This window comes from Acanthaster planci, linkage group LG14, assembly GCF_054643075.1.
Source record: "Acanthaster planci isolate LZ-2023a linkage group LG14, COTS_SCS, whole genome shotgun sequence".
NCBI lineage: Eukaryota > Metazoa > Echinodermata > Asteroidea > Valvatida > Acanthasteridae > Acanthaster > Acanthaster planci.
This window is the reverse complement of record NC_141790.1, coordinates 1,383,355-1,400,000: the sequence shown is the minus strand read 5'-3', so window position 1 is coordinate 1,400,000 and position 16,646 is coordinate 1,383,355. Positions and strand designations below refer to the sequence as shown.

General features: G+C 40.6%; 2 protein-coding genes across 2 annotated transcripts in view; both read right to left on the bottom strand.

The window, feature by feature from the left end:
* The window catches only part of LOC147796734 (structural maintenance of chromosomes protein 4-like), a 178,299-nt gene that overhangs the window by 43,530 nt on the left and 118,123 nt on the right, over positions 1 to 16,646 (bottom strand). The gene's annotated exons all lie outside the window — the stretch shown is intronic.
* Positions 8,465 to 15,712, bottom strand: LOC110980642 (uncharacterized). Its single transcript, XM_022237518.2, has one exon. It carries the CDS (start codon positions 14,659 to 14,661, stop codon positions 13,615 to 13,617), a length of 1,047 nt encoding a protein of 348 aa, XP_022093210.2. The 5' UTR covers positions 14,662 to 15,712; the 3' UTR covers positions 8,465 to 13,614.

The window sequence follows — 16,646 nt, the reverse complement described above, 5'->3', positions numbered from 1 at the left end:
CCAGCCCGGATAACCAAAGGGACATCTTAATCGAAGAAAAAAAAAACAAAAATGGAAGTTGAAATACCATCATGATATCAATGTCCATTGTTTGCAGGGCTTGGGTTTTTTGGGTTAGTTTTATCTTCAGTCATTCCTTCAATTTTGTAAAAGAAAAACCTCATAGTATTTTCTAGGACAAGCTAACGGCCACGCATAACTATATTCGCTCACAGGTTGAAAGCCAAATTAAATAGCCATATGCAGGTTCCAACAAAAAATCAGATTTGTTTTACATTTTCGAGTTTTCCCATTGGTTTACAGCTCAGTAAGCTCTCTAATCTGAGTTCAGAATGGTTTAAATCTAATTTTCACCAAGGTGAAAGTCCGCAATGAACTGGTTTGTTAAAAGATCTTTTATTTTTTAAATTTTCTGCAGTCAGCTCTTTGATCTCAGTGACTTTCTACTGTTAATATCGACTGGTCTGACGGATGCGTTTGGTTTCAATTTAATGCCTTCATAATCAACTGACTAGAAATATGGATAAATTTGTCTATACGTGGAATAAAACGTGAATTTACGATTTCTCCTTATACTATGGCAAATTATTGTACATGTAGTTTTCCAGTTTTAAGTCTTGAGGAATGGAAATTTTTCCCGAATATGACACTAGACGAGGGTGCCAATTTTAAAAGATATTTTCATTTCATTGGTTGTTTTTTTTCTTCAAAATTTCAAAATTCTTTTCAATTCAGTGACAGTGCTGTACCAGCATACCCGAACTGTACATCTGCTTGTGTCTCGGTAACCATCCAATTAAACACAGGAGGCATGAATTTAATCGGAATACACACAGAAAAGGCGAAAATCTGCAAGTTATCCCTACGCAACCGTACTCTTATTTCATTGTGCGGTGGAAGTTGATGCGTTTTTCAATAGAGTTCCAACTTTTTTTTCAAATGAAATGTAGACGGCAATGAATTAATTTATTCCTATTGTGAATTTAAATATATATACTACGGGGGAAGTTCAGTTTGGTCTCAGATGTGAGTGCGTGATCCACTTGTCGCGTTTACAAGGGAAACTGTATCGCTCATGCTAATGTTTTATTGTTTGTTTTGTCGTCAGTAAAACAAATTCTGTGGACAGTAAATCTTCTGACTTTAAATCTGACTTACAGTTTTCCAACTCTCATCGAATTCAGTGGGTCACCACTTAAATGTTTCTTTGTTGTTTTTTTCTCCTAAGGGAACCGTGGGAGTTGATGGAAGTACTGGTTGTCAAAATCTGTGTTTCACTATGTCATATATTTTATTCTTATTTTAATAAAACATATCACAAAAAACTGTCATTTGGCAGCTGCTATCTCCGATATTTTGCGATTAATGTAACACAAGCAATTTGAATTGGATGATATTATATGGAGAGTGCATAGACATTGAACCAGAGTTAATAAGGTTAGTAAGGATATAAATGTCCAATCAGCTGACATTAAAGCAAGATGATTGATGGTTCTTTTCATTAAAAAATGAGTGTTAGCACCGAATGTGCTCAGCACCTGTGACATTTGCGTGCATGACACTAACGCAAAAATCTGGTAACGAAAGAAATATCGTTGCTATTTTTAACTTCCACTAAATCGCATACATGTTATATGAATAAAAAAAGTAGGGCTATTTAAGTTTGAAACTTAAATAAAAATTGGTATTTTCGATTCGTTTTCATGTCACAAGTGTTGATATTTATTCCCTTCCTTTTATACCGAAAAAACCCACCGTCAGGCCTGTACAGAAACAAGGATGTTTTTCTTCGCAAATTTCCGTGAAGCATTAATTGTTAACAGTCTGGTTGATATTCCACATTGTTCGCTATAGCTTCACGAATTAAGACTGAAAAGGGAAAACACAGGAAACTGCGAAATGAGTGACAAAAAAGGCCTCTTCAGATAATAGAGCCTGAAGGTCCGCCCATGGGGATTTTAATTACATTGGGCCGTCCTATCACGTTCGATTATATTTGGAAACCTAATTCCTAACTGAACCCCCTTATTAAACACTCATGTTCGAGTTTTATCTTTGTCTTCCTCAAGTAATTTTTTAGGAAAAGTCAACTGGAGATCGGTAAAACACGAATTTCTACAACGACCTTTCACGTCCGGCGATATCGTACCTAGGTCTCCTTGTTCATGCACCTTTGTTTTCACTCCCCGTGCTTTCGTGATAACGAGGTTATAAAACGATCTGTTTTTAGTTTGGCTTTTACCGACAGACTAAAAAATTGCTAACAATAAATGTTCATCTGCGAATATATGAGACTGCCGCATTGCACTGTTCTTCGTGTATTTTAGATTTTCGCAAGTGATGGGTCAATTTTTGGCAGGATATTTATCTTTGAGGTGGGTGATTTATCAGTTCCTATAAACTGATATACTAGAAAATATTTTTCCAAAGCCCCATTTCTGCGTGGGAAAAAGAAGTAACTGCACGAAAACACAGTACAAATTCTAAAATCTTTGCAAGTTATTTTCCTAACTGAGGGTTCTGGAAGCGAGCCATCAGGGGTCAACTTTCAGGGTCTGTATTGATATAACAATGACTACACAAAAACATCATCCTGCCCATAATAACAGAGCAGAATTCATGGACAAATCCGCCAGGCGATCAATGCACATTTCGAGGCCACCTCATATTGCTGGAAGCTATATGAGCCAGCTGTTGTACAAAATAACCACAGTTGACAGATTCTCTAGGCATGGCCGACATTATTTGTTATCATCATTACTAATAAGGCATCCAATATGCATGCTGGTCATGTGGTACGATTTGTCTTTAAATAGAAAACAGATAGTTCGCGAACATTATTTGGAAGTGAAGTCTGCCAGCAGAATCCAATTACGATCACTGTCTGTGAAATGTCAATATTGGTTGACTAGAATCTACACAAGATTCCGTTCCCAGACGTATCTCGTGGACGAAGTTAGATTGAATTTTGCCTATAATACCGAATACTGGACGAGTCATAAAGACAGCCATCGGTGTGGCATTTGACACAGCCCACGGAGCCGATTCAATATCCCAGCAAAATATACTATATTGTGCCTCGTAACAGAAGGCTCTTCTCAATACAAAGTAGTTCTCAACAAAAACACCTGCACGAACAAAATAAATCGATTAAGTGGACTTGTGTTGACAAGAAAACACGATTGTTTCCATGTACTGTCTTGATTTCATGGTTCCAGTGATCGTAGTGACGTTATTCACGAGTCGGCCATTTCAAGTTGAAAGCGAAGTTTACTTTAATTACGAGAAGCTGAGAGTAGAATCGATAAGAATAAGATTAATTTCATGATAAATAAGTACTTCTCTCATCTAGTGAATAATTTCTGTGGTTAAACATGCCTTAGTGTTCTTGTGGAGAAATAAAGTGAGGCTTTGAAGGCAAGCCAATCATCAAATACATGTAGTCTGGCACTATCCGATGCAACAATTCACATTTATGAAAAAAGAGCCAGGGTACAACATTGAGAATTTCTGACTACAAAGATCTGAGTGTTTGACCATTCGGCCACCATCACTATACCAGTTCTATTACACACAACAAAACGAACGCACCACGCGTTCACTCCAATCCAGTGCCATTCGCTGTTCGACGAAACGATAGATTCAACAAGTTCTACCGGCCCGCCCACACAATGTAGCCTTATCCACTCTCTCCTGTGTTGTTTCATTAATCTGTGCCTCTAATAGTCATGCTTTCCCCATATGTAAGTTTCATTCGCAGATAGCTATGTTTAATATTAGGGTATTTTCCATCCTGTCAAATGTGATTGATCATGAAGGTTGTCAGTTTTTTAGGGCCAGTGTGATAAACTGTAGTTTCAAATGCAACCAATGAAAAACGCCTGTTTTGCCTTTACTTTTATTCCCGGTCACTGTATAGCACTGGCAAGGGCGATGTGGGGCCTATTTTGTATTTTTGCTGTTTAATATTTGTTTCTTTTAGCTTTTTCCAATTTTCAGGTTTATGAGCAAAACAGTTGGCTTGAGTCCAGAGCTCGGACGTGAGTCGCAATTTAATCCCCAAGTGGCTCATTGACTCAATCACATCGGCAAAGGGCTTAGACCCAAACTCTGTATTGGTAACTCGACCTAAACACTGCGTTTTATGGCCGGCTGCTTGAGCATCGAAACGTGACCAGAATTCTTCGGACTTTTCCCGTTGATTTTCTTGTTGATTTAAAAGTTGAACTATGCAAAAACGTTGTGCGCAAAATGCTCAGCTGCATGTACACTCGGGACGCATGGCCTGTAGGTAAAATCTATTCAAAATTCACCTATGGGAAAAAATGTAAATCTTAACCAGTTTTACGGGTAAAAGGGGTTGTCCATTATTTTCAAGAAAGTGTTTTTATTGTAAGAACTGCGAAGTGCCAGTTTGGACTGTACACGCGTATCCCACCATTCATGCAATTCCTCGATGGAAAGAAATTGATATTACTTTAAAAAGACAACAATTTCAAAATAAGCAGAACTGAGGCCGTACACGTTAAATAGAATAATCAATAGCTGACCGTATTTGTGCAAACCCGACACCCACATTTCCCGTGCCTTTCCGCAGGATATTTTAGGAGTGAATGTTAGAAAAAAAACCAAAACAAAACAAAACCAAAAAAAAAAAAAAACAACACGCACAGAAACTCACGTCCGAAGATTCATGTATTCACGATTTGCAAAGGGAAGCAAGACAGTATTGGATTTTTGCAATGATACTAAGTGGAAGCGAATTTCATTTGCATTGTATGAAGTTGAGGAATCTGAATGCTCACTTGAAAAGGAAAATTTTCACACCACACCACGTTGAGATGCATGCGGTGTCCAAAATGTATAGGGGCCTACGCTGTATTTGTAGAAAGAAAAAAAAAATAAGAAAAAAAGAAAAACACTAAAAAGAACGAAAAAGGCGCATATGTCGGTTCTCTTTTGCCATTTATCAATACGTCGATTTATGTATTAAAAATGCTATGTACATGCACAGCTACTTGAGTCACTAAGAAAACGACTGATATTGTAAACCACTCCATTTTGTCCGTGAATCAACATAACTGGAAAACGTGTATTAGTGCTGACAAGTTGTCACGCCCAGAGGCTTCTTCCCGCACTTACCGGTCGCCATATATCAGCTTAAATCTCTTCACAACGGCTCCGTTCAACAGCCACAAGTGGATCAGATTTAATCTGAAAAACTACAGCTTTAGGGGCCTGTGGCAACTTTTAAGTAAAGCATTGGAGTCAACATTTCCGCATTTTAAATTATAATGTCCATTCCATCTTTTGAGTTTGTTTCAATGTAGCAAATACTCCCCCTCCCCATTTAAAGAATAACTGCATAATTCATTTATTTTCAAACATCTCAAATACATGAAGGGAGCTGCGTTTGTGACTGATGGGTAGGCCTATAGAATATGCCAAAACACCACACAGCATACTACATGTGGACATTATCAGCTTTCACAAGTAGCAGACGGTACGAAAAAAAGGGCCAAGACGTCATTTCCAATATCGACGCGAAATGACATTAAACTATCGAACAAAAGCATTCACGCTGCCGCACACAGGAGTTGTTTCTACACTCAATCTTCTACAGCAAATATTGGACAGGCAAACACTAGTTGTGCGTCATTTTGACGCTTGTATTTTAATGGTTAATATTATATATGCCCGTGTCTGAGTTTCATGTAAATTACCGAGGTTGGTATAATAATATTACCAACAATGTGTCATATTTGACGTGGCAGCTATAAATTCGAATGTCTAGTTGGGAGTAGCCAAACGCTCTTACCTCCAGTTATATTTGTTCAGATTTGTTTAAAAAAATTATAGTACATCTTTGACAAGTACTATAACTGCAACTGTAAAGTAATACAATTGAAGGTTAAAAGCATGCTTTATTCATCTTGGGCACGCGAAAACAGACGACAAGCAATGTGTGCACTGTAAAAACTGTTTGCAGCTTTTAAGCACTTTCTTGCCATCAGTTCGTAAACATGTTTTGACAAATTTGACTGTTTTCACTGTTTTGACAGTCTGTAACTATTGGACATTGATGTTTAGGATTTTACAAGTTTACAAAGTGATGGCAAGATTGTGTTTAGTTGTTTGATACGGTTTTTATGTTGAAGTCACCGACCAAGAATGGTTTTAAGTTAAGATTTCAAGACGAGTGCATGCACAAAATTTCAGTTGTGATCGATTGAACGCCTCTGATGACTGCTTGAGAATATTCCAGTTCGTTCATGTTTATCTGTAATTCGTGCGTAATCTCACACGAGGCTCACTTTTACCTGAAGCTGATAAAGAGGTCGGCACAAATTTGAAAACTGCTTCTAATTAGACGAAGCTAATTGCAGGTTAATCACTAGGTCGCTTCCGAATTACTGTAGAGAAGTCTATAGTAATGTAATGCTAGGTAATGTAATGCTAACACTCACACGGGCGATATATCTCCAGCACACCACAGTGACGCCTGTTGAATATTGATATGCCACGCGCGTATTATAATATCATAGTTACGTATCCAGCCTGTTGCCACGGTTACTCTTTCATTGCCTTTTTTCTCACCATTGTTGTCTGCCTCTGGGAACTGGACCAAAACAGAGGATGCGTTTAAGGCAGTATTTTATAAGAGAGGCTTAAAAATTGAAATGTGAAAAAGATAAAGTTCAGCAAAATAATTGTGTACTGTTCTCCTTGATCAAGGGGTTCTTGGAGATGAAGTGTTGTTATAACAATAAATAAGCTTTCCTTAATACCATTTTTATACTGAGATGTAGTTAACTGGAAAACATGCATGGTGGATTCTACAACCATATGTGCTTGGTCAGTTTGGCTGTTTTTTCCCCCGCGGAGATTCTATATGCACATATCGTCTGCAGTCTTGTTAATATGCCACGCTCTAAAGAAGCATTTAAACCTTTGTTTTAATACGCAGACGACAAAATTTGCTAACTATTAATGGTCAAGGCGGAAACGTTTGTTGATAAAACTGATTTTCGTTAAACGAATTTCTTTTAATTTGGAGAGCAATACATGAAGTGGTTTTCATTGAATATTTACGAAGCCAGTCTCTTGTGCCCATCAATTATTAGGCACTAATTGCTCGTTGTCCTGAAAGCTCCATTATTTTAATTGATGATTAGCTAATTAATTCCCCATAATTCTCCCTAATTTGAGTCGTGGCGTTTATTCGAGAGAATACTCTAAGAGCTGCTGGAAGCCTGAATAAAAAAATAAATACCAGCAGTGTTGTGCTTTTAACAAATAGAATTTGTAGAAACACAAAGAATGCAAAGTTACTTCACACTTTTTTCTCCAACATCCTTATTGTAGATAACAAAAGGTTTTCCCCATTCACGTTTCGATGTAGATAACAAAAATGTTTCCCCATTCACGTTACAATGGTTAACTGTAGGCCCTATGTTTGAACCAAGAGAACCTACCATCTTTACAAAGGGTATTCCCCCCAAATACAAGCGTACCAAAGAAGTCTAGTGAAAACAGCACTGTACGCTAAATAAGAATTTCCATTCCTTTCGGCTGTGAGAATAATAGTACACGTAACTTGACATCCATAACAATATTCAACAATTTTCACCAAAAGCGGAGCCTGCACGAAGATCTTTATTTTTACACAAGTTTTCATTTTGACAAAAGTTGCCTGTGACATGGGTATTGTATGCCACAGATTCAATATTGTCTAAATCTCTTATTGACCCCTAAAGCAATAATTACGACATCCAACAAAATATCACTTCACTAAAGTACATATTTTAAGTGCTAGTTTGGCAAGAAATTATAAAACTAGCTGAATTGCATAAAATGCAGTCAACAGTTGTAACATGTCTGGCATAATCAGGTTATGGATGGGGAATTTTCACCGAAAAGGTGCCGAATCGGCATGCAATCGCTAAAAAATAATGTAATACATTATGCTTTAATTTAAGGGAATTCTTTTGTTTTGTGGAGTTAAGTATTGGTGATTCTCCAAAGATGCACCAATTTCAGTTTGGTTACGTATTTTGTGTTATCGGTTCTTAAAAAGCGTGGGAATATTTTCTTCAAGTTTTGCACTTTTAGTGTAATCTTTCAAAACGATGCTCACTAGAAAACTGTTTTCTCTGGAAGAACGGTCTTGCTTTTACAATCACTAATTGCCAGTGAGGCAGCCGTTGAAGTGGTTTTCACCAATTCCCTTACCTTACCGTCATATGGAAAATCTTAATTAGGTGTTGCAAAGTAAGTGACGTCAATACTGCATGTCTTTCAAGCACCCCAACTGTTGTTTTCTGTAACACCCGTGGCGATATCAGTGAACTGAGCAAGTCTGGTGACATTTTGCTCACTTTTTTCGGGGAACGGTTTGCTTAGGAATGATAATAAAGAACACCGAAAACGCAAAAGCAAAAACACACCATCAAAAACACCGATGTAATGAAGAAAACAGAAAAACAATAAAAATTTTTTTATTGAATAATTAACCATTAGGGTATTTGTTTGTTTTTTGGATCTTAACGACTCGCAGATCAAATACCCGTTTAACCTCATGCAATAAAGTTCAATAATCAAATACACCTCGCCTGTGTTGTATAAAAAGTAGGTAATAAAAAGTTACCTCAGCCTATCATACACCATGGCGAGGTTATGATGGAGAATAGGGACGAAATTGGGGGGGGTCCTTTCCCATCCTCTCCCACGAAATGTTGAGTACGCTTTACTTCGAAGGTGCTGAGAATGTTTATACAGTTTATACACAAACATAACAGTCACTGCACTTGCAATGTCTTCCACTTCAAAATTTTTGGGTTCTTGAAAAAAAAAGAGAAGAAATAAGTACGTGCAATACATGTATGTCCATTCGGGAATGACAAGTAATTTCCACTTCATCTTCGAGTACAAAGCAAACTCAAATGCACCAAACTACATTTTTGCAAGTCTTTGAGTCTTTATTTGTCCCAACTGAACCCCGTCATTTGTGCTGGCTTCGCTAGGTTTGCCGAGCCATTTTTGTGCGGTGGAAAAATGTCTGCTAACAGAACGACAGAAATGAAGTCTCTTGTGACACACCAAGTTCCATGGGCAAATCAACGTAAATGCAATGATAGACAACTGCAAATCACTTCACTTGTGTTAATGCAACTTTTTAATTGGCTAAGCCTGATTTGTATCCATTCCTACACAAACAAAACACCGACGAGCAGTTTTGTGGAATACATGTAATCTGGTCGTCTTAGTACACAAATGCATGCACAAAAATAGTCGAGGCCGAGTTTGGGTCCACGTGCATGGCAAAATTGAGCGTTTTTAAGCACAATTGCTACGTTGCGGTCAAACAGATTGGATGTTTCGATGTGCTTTATTGAACTTAAGCCAATTTCCATTTGATGAACTAAATTTGAACTTATTAAACGTTTTGGAAAAGCTACTCTTTTTGAACAGAAAACTGCAAACAGTACGACGTGCTCAGCGATACAGTTTACAACGATAACACTCTGAAAAGATCTCCCGTGCAAGGGTCTGTCTTTTGATCATGGGCGTAAATACCAGGGGATGGGGTATACATGTATCTCCCCTCCACTTTATGACCAAGGGAGGGGGTTGGCTATTGAGTGAGCCCCCCTCTCCACTTTTTTCGCAGTGAGAAAAAAATTAAGGCGGATTTGAATTATTTTTCGGACTTCCCAATAACCAACATGTATTTAAAAGTACTCAAAATAGAGAAGACGTAAAAAAAGTCATAAATATACCGTTCTGGTGCAAGATTTCCATGGCCTGGCAAGACAACCCCTCGACAAAACCCCACTTCTGGCAAAAGGATTTAAGCCACTGCTTTTGAATGATTTGAAAGAGTGGCAAGTTTTAAAAGTAAATGCTTGTGTATCCCCGAGCCGCGCAGACATGAAGCAGGTGTATGAAAAGGTTTTGTTGAGTAGCTTCGCTGTTCGTTCATCAGCAAAACATATAAAGTATGCCCAGCAAAATTATTCAATAGAAATCCATACGAAAGGCTATTAGAGGATGTCAACTCCGAGAGAATCGATGAATATTGTCAAGAATCACGATCGTTAAATTGAGTGTGGGCTCGGGAGGGACGGGAATGGGCGTGTGGAATGCTTTTTCGATTCTTTTACGATTTTAAGGGAATTTCTAAAGAGGGAATTTTTCAAACACACTGCATGCCAGTCATCTCGATGGTGACATTTCAATGAGCTGACAGATCATTTTGTTTTATGGCAATCAGATATCGAGCAGAAAAAGTGATGTTAACTCCCCTGTGAACATAGTCCACACTACATCTGCATAGTTGTGTTTCTTAATAGTGATTCATAAATCGCTGGCCCGCAGTACGGTTACTTTATAAAGGTGCCTTCTTGTGAGATAATTTGAACACAGTGCTAGGGGCCAGGTTTTAATGGACTTGTGCATGCCTTTATCAGCTCTTCGTTGATATTATCTACCGACATACATTAAGTGCAACTAATGTCAACGAGACATTAGGGCTCGCATTATGGAGCGCCCTGTTGTCATTCTTCTCTTAGAACCGTTAACTCATCGGCGTTTCCTTTCGTTGTAGGAAGGGAGACAGCGCCGGGTAGCACTTAAAATTAATATTAGTGAGAGAAAAGCAAACACAATTATTATAATTAGGGTAGAGTAAGTATTGTCACAGTAGTGCATTCGGCTTATGAAAACCAAAACCTTATTCATCTTAGGTATGGCCCTAGGATTTTAATGTCTGGCTTCAACTCTGTATTATCACAACACGCTAGTGCAACATGTCTGAAGGACAGAATTTGTATGCTTGTTAAACAAATGCTTTGATCATTAAACAATAGATGGCTGCCACCAATTTTCTTCTTTTAAATATGTACACGCCTGGAGAGAAATTTCACATGACATGGGTTTGATTTTGGCTTTTTGTGGAATAAAAGGAAAAAAAGACACTTGTGAATTTGGAATTATAACATACAACACTAAAAATCGACTTGCTGCTTTTTATCGTTGTATCAAACCATTTAGTCTACGCGACCTGCGCAAAGATATTTGGGTTAAAAATGCGATTCAATTCCCAATAAAATGATTCATCAGCTCCAAATGCCAAATCATTAACGACGCATACATTTCATTTTAACTGATTTTATTCAATGAAACACTTGAACTTACACAATTCAATTTAGAGCTTTTCCTTTTTTTAGCTGCGTGCGGAATATTGCTGGCTAATGAAACGAAAAGTCAGCTAACAATTTCACAAAAGCACGATAGAGCAAAGTCCACACATGCTCGGATCGTATAAAATTAAGTGTAGCCACTGCGTTAATGCAAGATACATTATCATAATTAGTTGACCACGCTTGATACGAGAGGAAAAAAACCCAACATAACATATATAAAGGGCCTACGATCACAAAGGGGCAGATGAAAGCTAAATGCAGATACTGACTGAAACCACTGTTTATATCAAGCCAAGTCACAACAGCTGTGAACAGGTGTTACGAAGACACTTTAACTTTTTAGCCGATGATATTGAGGCAGTTGAATATGAGTGGAAAACCAACAATTAATCGAATGGTGCTCCCTGGGCCTCGGAAAAGACACTCAGTTTGGTGTAATTCGACAGTGTGAATTAGAAGCCATAACTGCAGTGGTACGCAGCTCGTGCACAGGTAATGCGCGCGCGTTACATGCCTCTTTGACCAATAGAGTGCCCTGATTTCCCGAATACACGCGCACGTTAAGCTGAAGAATGTGTGCGGTGCCACCACAGATATAGCGTTTTATTTAGTCTGTGGACATTTGCGATAGCCTCCTTTCATGGGAGAAAGTGTTGCGTTGGGTTTTCTATAGGAGCAACTGTCGCAGAGCAATGGCTCCACACAATAGTTACCACAATGTTTACAGCCATTGGTTGGGATCACTGTAAATGACCAACGATATCTTTACCATGGTATCGGGAATAAGCCATTTGCGAGTTAAATTTGAATAAAATCTGATACACTGAGTTTTAAAATTCACGTAAACATAACAATTTGAATTCTCCATACTAAACCACTGTTGCTATACCTCATGATTCGGGGGCAAGCTTTTGCTTAGTTACATAAGAGACGCCTTGCAACAATATACTGTTCTCAATGGATAAGAACGGCACAAAGGAGCCAGCCCATTCCAGAGATGGTGGCCGCTATGCAAAAGCTTGCCCCGAATCATAAGGTATAGCAACAGTGTCTTTGGTCTGAGGAATTCACACTGTTACATTTCTGTGCAATCAGATAACACAGTGTACCAGATTTTATTCAAATTTAACATGCAAGTGGCTTATTGTCTTTATTTGAGCTCTTTTCGTACAAATGTCCATTATTGTGTCTTTAAACGCTCGCTGTGAGTAGCTCGTAATAGACGTACAGAACATGAAACGCTGAAGTCCTTCTGAGAGGAAATTTTTAAATGAAATTTGTCAGGTTTCCTCCAAATAGGCATGTCGAGTTTCTGTTTTTTCCCCGTTTGGTTTCATTGTTGCGCACGATCACAGGCAGTCATAAAGCGCAAACCTTCACCAAACCTTCACAACGATTAGAGATTAAACTGAAAAAAGGTGAGAAAATATCGGTTTGTTGGTTGGTGGAACAACAAAATATGAGCCGTACATATTGTTTTTAAATTCAAATTTACAATTCTCAAAGGTACTCAACTAGAAAGCAACGTTGTTGGTACGAGTTTACCAAACCCGCGCCTCAATGCCTTCACCGACAAGAAAAACGAAAGACGACGCAGTGCAAACTCCTACCTACTGAATAAACACACTGTCTTATACATAATCATTTTACACATATCCAAAACCCAAAAAAAAAAAAAAAAGTGGGATTTTACAAATTTCAGATTGGGGAACTTTTGTTGAACTTAACTCCATGATGCAACTTAACTTTTCCCCTACTTAAACACTAGGCACATTTTCAGACATTGGTGGTCATAAAGGCACTCCGATGCCACGGCAGGTCCGATGTGGATTTAGCGCACGTTTGGAGGATAATGTCCAGCTTCCAAGGTCTTTTCTGCATTTATCTGCAGTTTGAAATTACGCACGCGGTAAGGGTTATGGTCATTTCCCAAAACAGTAGTGTGTACTTCAAAATTACCGCAAACAAGTAATTTGGACATGGCCCATTTTAAAGAAATTTACCCAATGCAGAAAATATTAGCAAAAACAGAGGCCAGCCAAAAAAGTGCGGTTTTGGTTTTACTTGTGAAAGGCTCATTGCCACTCTTTACTTAGCACATCAGTTTGGTAAGCAAGATTTTCTGCGTTGCAGATGTGTGACATCAGTCTTTCACCAGTCTGTCAGATAGTATTCACCAGATGTCAATGACAGTATCCGAAAGTAAATGTTGGACTGGTACCTTCAACGTGGAAGTTACAATTCTCACAGCCTGAAAACACCACGTTGTTCTGATCGACTCATTTCAGTCGAGAAAATATTTAGGCACTGCACTTGAGAGCGCCGTGAATGGTGCAGACTTTGTAAACTGCACTGTCTTCTCTGACATCGTGTTTCCAATGAAGAAGTTTTGTGTAATCATCAAGTGTGATCAGCTGAACTCCCCAGGTGGATCAAGCCAACCGTAGCGCTTGTGGGTCTCCACTATGTTGTTGAAGCTCTCAAGAGCCTCCTGCTTATTGAACGGTATCTCGCCGAACAGCTTCTTCTTGCTCTGCGAGATGCGGGCGTGGCCAGCCACCAGGGTGGCCCCCAGCTGCAGGATTACGGCCTCAGTGGTGTACGAGCTGGACCAGCCCTGGGGGGTCAACAGTTCCATGCAAATGGCGCCGCCGTCCAGGACGTAGCCGTTCTCGATGCGGGGTGCTGTCACGCGGACAAAAGGAGGGGCGAAGGGGAAGTTGTCCGGGAACGTCATGTTGAATTCGATTGAGGTAGTGTTCGTCGCCTTCATGTCGCTGTGAAGCTGCGACAGGGGGTCCACCTTCAGTAGCTTTATACACCATTCGTAGAGGTTATCGGACACCAGACTGACCTCGAACATGGGGTCCTCGGATTGGCTGATTCGGTTGGTAGCCTCGAACTCCTTCATTACCCGCCGCGTGCGCACGTTAGACACGTACTTTTTGGTCGGTTGGGGGATGTCCTCGAGAGCCGAAGACGAAATGTCCTGCCCGGCCGGCTTGAATTTTGACGTGCTCGCGCCCGCTTGTTGCTTCAGTATTGGCGCAGTCTTGGCTTTGACAGAGGCCGGGGGCGCCGGGGTGTCTGCCGGAATCATGCCAGGCAGCGTCACTCCGTGGTGTTCCGAGGGGCTGTAGGAGTCATCGCTAAAGCGCACGGTGTTAATCTCCCGCCGTATGTCGGGTTCCTTGTGCGCGACGACCCTCGACCGTGCACCGCTCCCCACCCCTGCTTCTCCTCCCCCTCCTTCACCACTATCCCCGCCGCCGCCCATTCCACCACCCCCTCCAACACCACTGCTGATGGGACCTGTGACAGAGTTCTCCGGGGAGTTCGTACTCTCCTGGTTGCCGATACGGAGCTTCCTGACGCGGCTAAATGAGTGCCTCTTCCGTCGGGCGCTAGGTGGTGCGCGGTTGCTTTGTCGCAGCAGCTTGCTGAGCCCAGCCGCCATGATGAAACTGATGCACCGCGCACTCCCCGTTTGACACCAGGGCGTGCACAAAAGACTCCGCGTCAGTGGCGATAGAAACGATTCCTGTCTCAAAAACAAATTACATCACGGGAGTCGACGGCCTAATGACGGCAGCCACGGAGTCAGCAATATATCGCACTCAAGGTTGATTGCCTCGATAACATCGTCTTAATAAACAGCTCTGATGAATACCTGCTGTGCGTTGCGGCGCTCGTCAACAGTCGCTCTCGATTCAGCCTGTTTTATTCCTCCATGAACTCGTGAGGCAGGAACCAGAGATCTGCACGGCCATGCTGCATGGACACCGAAGATACACACGACAATTCAGCTATTCACAAACCAGGAATTCACCGATAACCACGGCCGGTATGAATTCGACCACTTGAAATCACTCACAGCAGTTGCAGACGAGTGGCACACACGTGGAGCCTACAGGAAAACTGATATAGGTTAATGGTACTGCGGTCTACCGGCAGGCATACGTGTATGCCATTACAGCGGCACATAGTGCTGAGGGAAATGAACAGCGCGCGCAATCATCATAATTGCGCGGTCCCGGCAGAGCGGTTTCGTTTCAAATTATGTGTGGGTCCTGTTCCAATTCCGTTTTGTTATCTCTATATATTTTGCTCGTTGCACGGCGTGCAGTCATAGGCCAGCTTTTTACTGCCATGAAAAGTAACGGTTCTCTGAAGTTTGGTCGAGCGAAACAGGCGTGAATTGAAAGACGATCCTGCAATATCTCACTACCTGCTAGGACTGTCAAGCATTAATTTGGGGACGTGGTCTTGTTAATATGCAACGCAGAAAATACGATAGCCGAGTTCAGGTCGAGAGAACGATGATTTAGAACGAGTAGATCGTGTCAGTTGAGAGAAATACAATTCCTCGAAACGATGTTACGTTGCCTGTGTTGTTTATATCCACATCGGTGCATTAACTACTACTCAGAAGATTTTCATCTTCAATCACAGATACGTCAACAGACTGACGCAGAGACTAATAAGTAACGCGTGGCGGGGCGAAATCACAAAATTGAAATGCTACGGCGAGACCCATGAGAACTGTTGATGATGAGCAAACACCTGGCATGACAAAACGAAAGATGAGAATTAGAAGCACGCCAAGAATATTCCAAACGGGAATTGAGCTTGGAAGTCGGTAGGGCAAAGAGTGAGAGTTTAATTAAGACAGGGCAATGATATCATGCCCAATAGGCCTGGATTAGGTGCCACAATTCTCCCAGTCGAAAAGTCTGCTTTGATCAGATTCTAGTCATGTTGGTGAAGAGAAGAATACTCCTTTGATGATCGGGCCTGCTAACATACTTAATGAGGCGTGAATTTTAATTTTGGTAATTGCTGTTAACCGGTTCCAAGTCCCCATACACGATAGGTTCATCGTTATCCCAAGGCATAGACGGATAATCAAGTCATCCAACGATTGAATAGCCTTTCACAGTTTGCAAGCATACGAGCGGTTGGTTGTTGTGTTGCAAATTCACTCCGCGGAATGGAGTGTCATTGGTCCTCGCCGTGTCAACCAAATGTCACGGCTGAAGTATTGTTGGCAAATGAACTGAAGGAGCACTTGTTGAGGTCATCCACGCCTTAATTCCGCGGGGGTTGTGATTATGGAGGCTTACCCGTTACATTGTTTGGCCTCCAGTTTCGAAGTAAAGTATACCCAATTTGGGTTAAACAAAGGAATCCATGGGAACAATTTCCGAGCGTACACGTCCGACAAGTGAACTTGAGGGCTGCTGCTTGACACACATTTTGCGGACGAAGGACGTCCAAAAAAGGTCGAATCAACAGACACGCGTACAGTAACCCGGGTTATTGCCGCCTACAATGTACATGTACATGTGCATGTACATGTACATGTACATGAAGAAGTTGTTGTGTTTGGGGTTGTGCAAGACCATAGACACAATGTTGGCTCCAAGAACACTAACAACGTAG

Bases quoted from the DNA above. Each gene is read 5' to 3' on its own strand.
- LOC110980642 (XM_022237518.2), bottom strand. From the start codon at position 14,661: ATGGCGGCTGGGCTCAGCAAGCTGCTGCGACAAAGCAACCGCGCACCA.